At 32.4% G+C, this 8,157-nt stretch overlaps 1 protein-coding gene across 2 annotated transcripts; it reads right to left on the bottom strand.

Annotated features, from left to right (window-relative positions):
* LOC109330246 (protein ABHD18) lies at positions 668 to 5,342 on the bottom strand. Of its 2 annotated transcripts, XM_019564358.1 has the most exons (6): positions 5,229 to 5,341; positions 4,785 to 5,189; positions 2,501 to 2,585; positions 2,224 to 2,393; positions 1,735 to 2,006; positions 668 to 1,059 (listed from the first exon to the last, which is right to left on the bottom strand). In XM_019564358.1, the coding sequence occupies exons 2-6, from the start codon at positions 5,158 to 5,160 to the stop codon at positions 883 to 885; spliced, it is 1,080 nt and encodes a 359-aa protein (XP_019419903.1). In that variant the 5' UTR covers positions 5,161 to 5,189; positions 5,229 to 5,341; the 3' UTR covers positions 668 to 882. The 2 variants fall into 2 exon arrangements, with proteins under 2 accessions (XP_019419903.1, XP_019419902.1); XM_019564357.1 differs by having other exon boundaries at positions 4,785 to 5,342.

Raw genomic sequence — 8,157 nt, 5'->3', positions numbered from 1 at the left:
ATTTTTTATTGCTTTCAGATTATATATAATTTTTATTTTATTATTAATTCATTATGAATTTTAGTGATTGAAACAAATTTATTATATATATCTGTTATTATAAAACACAAAACTTGCTCCATTACCATTCGTAGTGAAGCCACCCCCTCCACCATACCATTTGTACTACGACAATCCAGAAAATTGTGCCTCTTTGGTTTCAGGAAATATTGTTAAATTCACATCGTGTAGAAAAGACTTTGTTGATAGTAGCAAAATTCATTTTAGTGATCTATGCACTTAGTCTTTTAATGTTTTCTTCATTTCTTCTTTTAGTGTTTTCTGTCAACATGTTCAGACAATAACACAGTTCAGGATGTCTCCTCACTTCTCGCAACCTCGAAAAACACTTTTTCATGATAGCCATAAAAATTCCAGTTGTCATGAAAGTGAGGAGGTAAAATATTCATTGAGCCGCGCCGCCATTGTCCATGGTGGTTCTCATCAATGTCCGATGCGAGGCCCAGTGATGCAGGTTCAAAGTCTCACCGGTACAAAAGAGTGACGAAAATTTAAGAACTCTCACCGGTTCATTTTGAAAACACATTTATTCTCGTTTTAAATCATTCCATACATGAAACCACCATTTCCTACAATAGAAAATGAAAACACAATGCAAACACATTTTCATCCAACAATTTTATCAAGTTTTTCCAAACTTTTGTCCCCATTCTAATTCAAATGTACATTATGCCGATGATAATTTACAAGTACAACATATTCCCTCTTCATATGGGATCAACTATGCATGTAAGCATGTTACAAGTTTAGCTTAGTATTAAGGGAGTAAAGTATTGAATCAATCAGAAGTACAAAAACAACAACTTCTTCCTCCGAAAAATATCACAATGGAGACTCTTTCCATGGTAATCTGTCAAGACCATCAACAATGGCCCTTCGGAACTCGCCATTGTGGAGAAGGAAGGATGAGACATGCCCACCTGTAACCCATCTCACCTCAGAACCTGGCCAAGCCTTCTGGAGTTCCAGAACCGAGTGTTTCGGGATATATCCATCATCCTGCAAAACGATGCTCATAATGGTTAGGAGAGGGAAAATCAAGTTGCAAATGCAGTCATCACAATAAAACAGAACTTCATACATGCACAGTATCCCTTAATTCTGAGGATTTCACAAGGCTCAATACACAAGTATCCCCGACCAATACTTTAAATACTTATTTCCTCTTAAAATCAGTATTAACAACCAAGCCTTAACCTCTCACTAGATAGAACTTACTACATGATCGAACGACATCATAATGTTGTTCTATCATAAAAATGTTTATTGACAATGCATTTATCTCTAAAGCTTTCGTGATTGTTTCGTCTATTGAATATCAACAGAAATATAAGGGGGAAAATCACTTTTGAATGGCACCATGAAAAAAACAACAATGTACACCAAACTGAATTTCTTTCAGGCATGGGAAACTATTGATCAGCATATTTTTGCTCTCACGACAGCTAGATTTCGGACCAAAAAGAAAATTTAGGGTGTTTTCAGAATGCTTCATTTCATTATAACAGAACCCTGTTTATCTTATAGTTGATACACATTTAACAATAATACACCATCAAAGGATCTAAGCTAGCCACAAAAATGGAAAAGCAATTCACGCAAATAAATTTCGGGCATGAATTTCTTCAAATTTTCACTACAGACATTCATAAGTTGATGGGAATTGGAACTTACAGTGGCAGCAACAAATATTACAGCATCAGGGTTTTTCGGAATTGGAAAACGTGTGACATCTGTGAGAGACAGCACATTTCGCATCCGTTCTCTCACCTCCTCCAGAGTCATTACTTTCTGAGCTGCAAGGTCATTTCTCAGTGCCTCCCAGGCAGTGCCGTGCTTTAAAATCCCCTCACAGAATGCCACAACAGCAGAATGTGGTGACAGAAAAGGGAGTGTTGCAACAGGTGTAGGGTGAAGTGATCCAACCATTGCAGCATGTACTCCTCCTGGAGTCCATGAAAATATTACAAAAAATTATACAAAAAGACAAGCCACAAGATTCTACAAGTTAAAATCTAATTTGTTTTATTATTAATTATTCCATTCATGGGACAATGTAGTCCACTACTACGTATTTGGGAAAAAGTGTCGCATAATTGAATGTTAAAGTTGACAGTGAACATAAAGTAGTGTAATCCGGCATTGGCTCCAGATGAGTCTTACCCATACTAAGTCCACAAACACCCATCTTGCCGAAACCTGCCTCAGAGTCCAACCAGTGTAAGAGACTGCGTGCCTCCTCAATGGTCGCTCTTCCTAATAGAAGCAAGTCACTAACACACAAAAGTTTTGCACCACGCTGCAGCACAGGGCGTCTTTGTCCATAGAATGGACTGCATTGTGTAAATAAACAATAGAGATTATAAATTAAATAGATTTTAAAATAAAATAGGAAGGGGATTATGGTATCAAAATAACACAATACAAAATTGATCCCAACCTCTCAAGTACCATGGTTGCAATGTTTTGTTTCACCAATGGTCCACCAAGACGCAATCTTCTATCAAATGCATGGTCCCCAGTTCCTGCAGGTGGTAAATGAATATAGCATTCAAACAAAATGATTTAAATGAAGAGGTCATAAGACATAATCACAGCTAGAAATAAGTTTAACGTTCATGGTTAGTCTAAATTACTTCATCTCAGTTATATGATGATCGTTTCATGCATTTAAGTTTTAACAGAATTTTTTATTACAATCATGCATGTTGTTGACACAGAGAATCTAAAGTATATGAGCAAAAGATATAATAGTTAACTAACAAAACCAAAGGAATAATTCATTCATGGTCTCATCAAGTATGGCATTACTGTATATTATGTTAAATTACCTAACTCTATGCAAGTGAAATTCAGGAAAAGACGATATTTTACCATACTCATATTTGCTGACCAAATCCGACATACGCCATATTCCCTGTATGGGCGGCAATAAGCAATTATGTTAAAAACAAAAAACCTAAATCAGACTTCTCTATTGCTTGTAAACAAACAATTAATCCAGAATAACATTCATTATACTACACAAACCACAAAACAATTTCCTAAGTTGTGCTTATGATAGGAAAGAAAGATAGAGGCATACAAAGGAGTTCAAAACAGAAACACTACAACAAGAGAAGCCACCTTTCTCAAGGTAAAATTGAAACAACAAAGCGACAGATTGAACTATTAAGACTGCAGTTTTACCCAAAAACAATGTTGGCACATGGATTCATGGATGGAACAGAATAGAAAGTTATGTTCTGTACACTTTGGCTCTACTTTTACCAAAATGACTCACTTTTTAACCCACACGTCCTGTTATGATCTATTTGTAAACTGTAAGATACACCAACCATAAAACAGAACATGTTATGTTCTATCTCATTCTAACATACCTATCAAACATCACATATAGGTTGTGGAACTGATGGTTATATCATGTATGCATTGCATTGTAATTAGGGCAACCAAGCGAAAATACATTCCTTTCCTGTCATTTTGCACAAATTTTACAATCAATTCACTTTTTTCATTTTGTATATTTAATGATCTAATCACTAACTGTGTAAGAAATCACTAAGAATAACATCAACAAAATTCATCTCCCAAATTTCTTTCAATCAGCAAACAATGTAGTAGTAGCGCAAATGTTAATCTCGAGACAAGGTCAGCCAAAGCTAGGCCAGGAAGAATTATATGCGGACTTAACAATGAACAGATCAACAATAATAAGTAACAACAAAGCATTTTCCCATTAGGTGGGGCCCACTACACATGAGACTAGGCCATTGTCTTCTATCAAAAACCATAACATTATATGGTTAATTTAGTTTAAAATCCCTTTTAGTGGTTTCTCCAATGATTTTCTAGGTCCCTTTCTATCTATAACTTGGTTTATTATCCCCATTCTTATATAATCTTATAAGAATAGTCACATCAGGGCCAACAAAAACCAAGCCTTAGCCCCACTAGATGAGGTCGGCCACATGAATCAAATGAGGTCATAAGGCTCCATCATAAATCATGTTCATTGACAAATCATTGATCACTAAATCTTTCCTAATTGTTTCGTCAATGGTTTCACTTGGTCTCCCTCTATTTCTAGAAATTGGGCTAACATTCATTTGATATACTCCTCCTTATTAAGGCTTCCAACGGTCTCCTCCATGCATGCCCAAATCACCTAAGACACGACTCTACCATATTTTCTACAAAAAGGAGTCATCCCAACTTTCTTCTTAATGCATTCATTCCTAATACTATCTTATCTAACGTGTCTACTCATCCAGCACAACATTCATATCTCTACTACTTCCAGTTTACTCTTTTGTTAACATTTTACTGCACAATATTCAGTTCCATATATCATTGTGGCTCTTGGTAAAATTCCCCCTTAAACTTGAGTGACACATTTCTATCACATTACCTCCTACTCTCCACCCTCCCATTCACCCGCTTGAATCCTATGGTTTAGATCTCCCTCAATATCTTGTATGGTTGACCCAATATACTTAAATCGACTTGTGGTATGATATATACATCACTATCCAAAAACCAAAAGGTAACCATTCAAATCAATCTTGAATCTCCCCAGAAAAAATCCACCCACAACATGATTAAATAACAGCCATAAGAATATCATATCTATAGAACAAACCACTTGCATCTAAATCATCCTTCTTAACAATTTCACCTAAAAACAAAACAAAATAAAAACATAAAATTGATATCATTATTACCTGCAAGATGAACCACACATGCCATCATATGTGGGGGAACAGACTTAGGCATAAGGAATGCAACCCTAGCATTGTGACTCTCAGGTGGCAATGCATTCAGCAATTGTTCATCACAAGGAGTTCTGAAAACCCCTTCTCTCAAAGAAGCAGTTTTTGTCTCCCAAACAGTTCTCCAAACAGGTTGAATCATAGCTGGTGGCCAATTCTGTCCACACACTTCAGGGAACAATTGATTTATCATCTTCTCAAGCATCTCTAGTTTTGTTCCACCCCATCCTCTTGAGAAAAATGGGGTGCTGATTTTGGTTCTGTGCATGAATGCTCCATAAATGTGGTCTAATACATAATGAAGCATTCCTAGATTCACTGTCACCATTGTTTTCCAAGAAAAAAGTACACAACAAAAAGTTTCTAGGGTTTTTTTTTAATTTTAATCAGAGCAAAGTAATATAAACAAGTTAGATCTGAAAATTGATTAAAGAAAAAGGGGTGGAAGAAATTTTAATTATAAGGAGAGAAAGAATTGTAGGAGAATGGTGAAGGGAGAGATCTAAAGAGAAGAGAACATTTTTATTTATTATTGTTATTTTTTTATAAGGATGATGATAAGGGAGTGGTTTAATGGAGAAGAAAGATATGGGGAATGAGGAAACGCAAACCAAACAAAGCAAGGAAAACTGTGGGCTTAGGAATATAAGATTTTTTTGGTTCTACGGGATCTTTCATTTTTCTTAGCTAAAGAATTAATTTCTTTAGTATGTGTCTCCTTGAATAAATACTAGAGTTAATTGTACTGATACTCCCAAGTTTTAGTAAAATTATATAAATCACTATTCATTTTTTTTACATTTATACAAACTTTTTTTAGTTGAAACCTCAGACGTTTTTTCGTTGAACTTTACTATTTACACTCTTATTGTTAGGTAGTATATGATATGCTAAACTGCTGATGTAACTATGACGGTATTAGGCTACAGGACATTTTAGCCCGTGATCTTAAATCACAAGCTCAAACAAAAGTATAATAGGTAGAAAAATTTATATATAATTATAATATTATTTATTATTCGTTTGTGATATATTTTGTAAAACATTAATAATAATTAAAAATGAATAATTAATGATAGTGTATAATCTATTGCACTATTGGTCAGTGCAAAGAGATGAAATAAAAAAAACTTTGATTTATTATATAAGATAATTTGTTGAAACTTTAAACCACATTAAATTATAATTAATTTGAGTTTTGACTATTTTATACACATTAAAATTTTGGGTAGCTCACATCATCCTGTTGAATGATAGTAAACTTAATGGGCAAATGAGACAAACAAAAGGGAAAATAGAATAATTACATGTTTTGCCATTACTAAGTGGCATTGTTGAATGTTAATGAAACCCCCTCTAAATAGGAGTAACAACATGAGATTGGAGTCGGTTTTGTAAAGCTTAACGGAGTTGAAATCAATGTTAACATCTCCAAATTTTACAGGAAACTCAAAATCTTTATATATTTTTCTTTTGTTTTACTTGGCAATCAAAACTAATTAGAGGCATAAAGATTGAACAAAAAAAATAGTGACTGTGCATTGAAACTGAATTAAGTTGGGGCAACTAAGACATGTATAAAAGAATTGAAATTTCCACACTTTGTATAACGAATTATACCTTTGATAAAGAAGTAGCCAAAGAAGATGTAAGTGGGTCAAAACATTCTCACTTCAAACTAAAATCCCAAAGACATCGGATTTTGCATCCCTTTTTTCTTGGTTGCTTCTTCTCAGTGCAAGGCAAAGGTACACAACACTAATACACATAAAACAAATTTACACATACAATGTGCAATTTTCTATTTTTATGTGAGTGAAAAATATGAATTTTATTTAATATAAAGATAGATAAACATGATTTTTAGATGAGTTATTCATCTTTTAATGTTTATCCAATAAATTTATTATTAAATAACTTAATTCATTAATTATTTTGTAACTATGTGAATCATTATCTTTTCAGAGTTAAATATATTGAAATAGAAGTGATATTTTAATATATTATTATGGTATTCATATATGTTTGGAATACATAGTCAATTTGCATTAAATATATTTAATGAGTATTTATAATTTCCTAAACAATTTATTGAATCATATAAATGATATTATTTAAAATAAATTATACTGGAACCCAATGAGTTTTAGTGAAATTACACAAATCATCATTCACTCTTTTACACCTACACAAACTCTCCTAATTTTTATACTTTCATTATACTGACTACCATTGCATGACAATTAAGTGTAATTTTTAAACAAAAAATGTGATAAATACAATTAAGTTAAACAAAACATGATATAGTATGGAGACAAGTACAAATAATATATGAGTTGATACCTCTTTATTATTTTTGGTCCGTTACGATATAATATAAGAGCAATTTAAACAATATATCTTTAGAAATGTTGATGCATTTTGTAACACAAAATAATAAAGATATATTGATTTGTATATTATTTGGACTTTTCTCCATAATATATCACCTTTTGTTTAACTTAATTGCATTCATCACATTTTTTATTTAAAAGATTATATTTATTTCTCATGCATGTGTGATTAGTGTAATGAAAGTATAAAAATTAGGGGTTTGTGTAGGTGTAGAAAAGTGATGAGTGGTTTATGTAATTTCACTAAAACTCAGAGGGTATTAGTGTAATTAACTCTGTTATTTATTTAGTAATAGTATCATCCTTTCAGTTTTGATTTGAATAATTATGCTATTAATATTGTTTTGATTTTGTTCCTTTTATCTCCTTGATTTATCGTCATTTGATCCCTAATCATGCAATGTAATTTATATCTCCTAATTATAAGTTATAGATTGTAGTATAATAATATATAATATGGGAGGGATCCACTTACTCTAAGAGTAAGTCCTCATCCTAACTACAAATTTTATGGAAATTCAATTATTTGAATTAATGAGTAGATTAAATTAGATGTCCATAAAATTAATGATTTAGATGAGGAGTAAAAGTAAAAAACTTACTTTTGGAGTAAGTGGATCCACACTCATATAATATATAATATTATATAGAGTAAATTACACTGACACCCCCTGAGTTTTAGTGAAATTACACAAACCACCCCTCACTTTTCTACACCTACACAAACCTCCCCTATTTTTAAACTTTCATTACATTGATCACCCCTGCATAAGAAATAAGTGTAATCTTTTAAACAAAAAATGTGATAAATGCAATTAAGTTAAACAAAACATGATATATTGTGTAGACAAGTCTAAATAATATACAAATCAATGTATCTTTATTATTTTTTGTTACAAAATGCATCAACAATTCTAAAGAAATATTGTTTA

Source organism: Lupinus angustifolius, chromosome LG16, assembly GCF_001865875.1.
Source record: "Lupinus angustifolius cultivar Tanjil chromosome LG16, LupAngTanjil_v1.0, whole genome shotgun sequence".
NCBI lineage: Eukaryota > Viridiplantae > Streptophyta > Magnoliopsida > Fabales > Fabaceae > Lupinus > Lupinus angustifolius.
The sequence above is the reverse complement of the archived record's forward strand: the minus strand, read 5'-3'. Positions and strand labels throughout refer to the sequence as shown.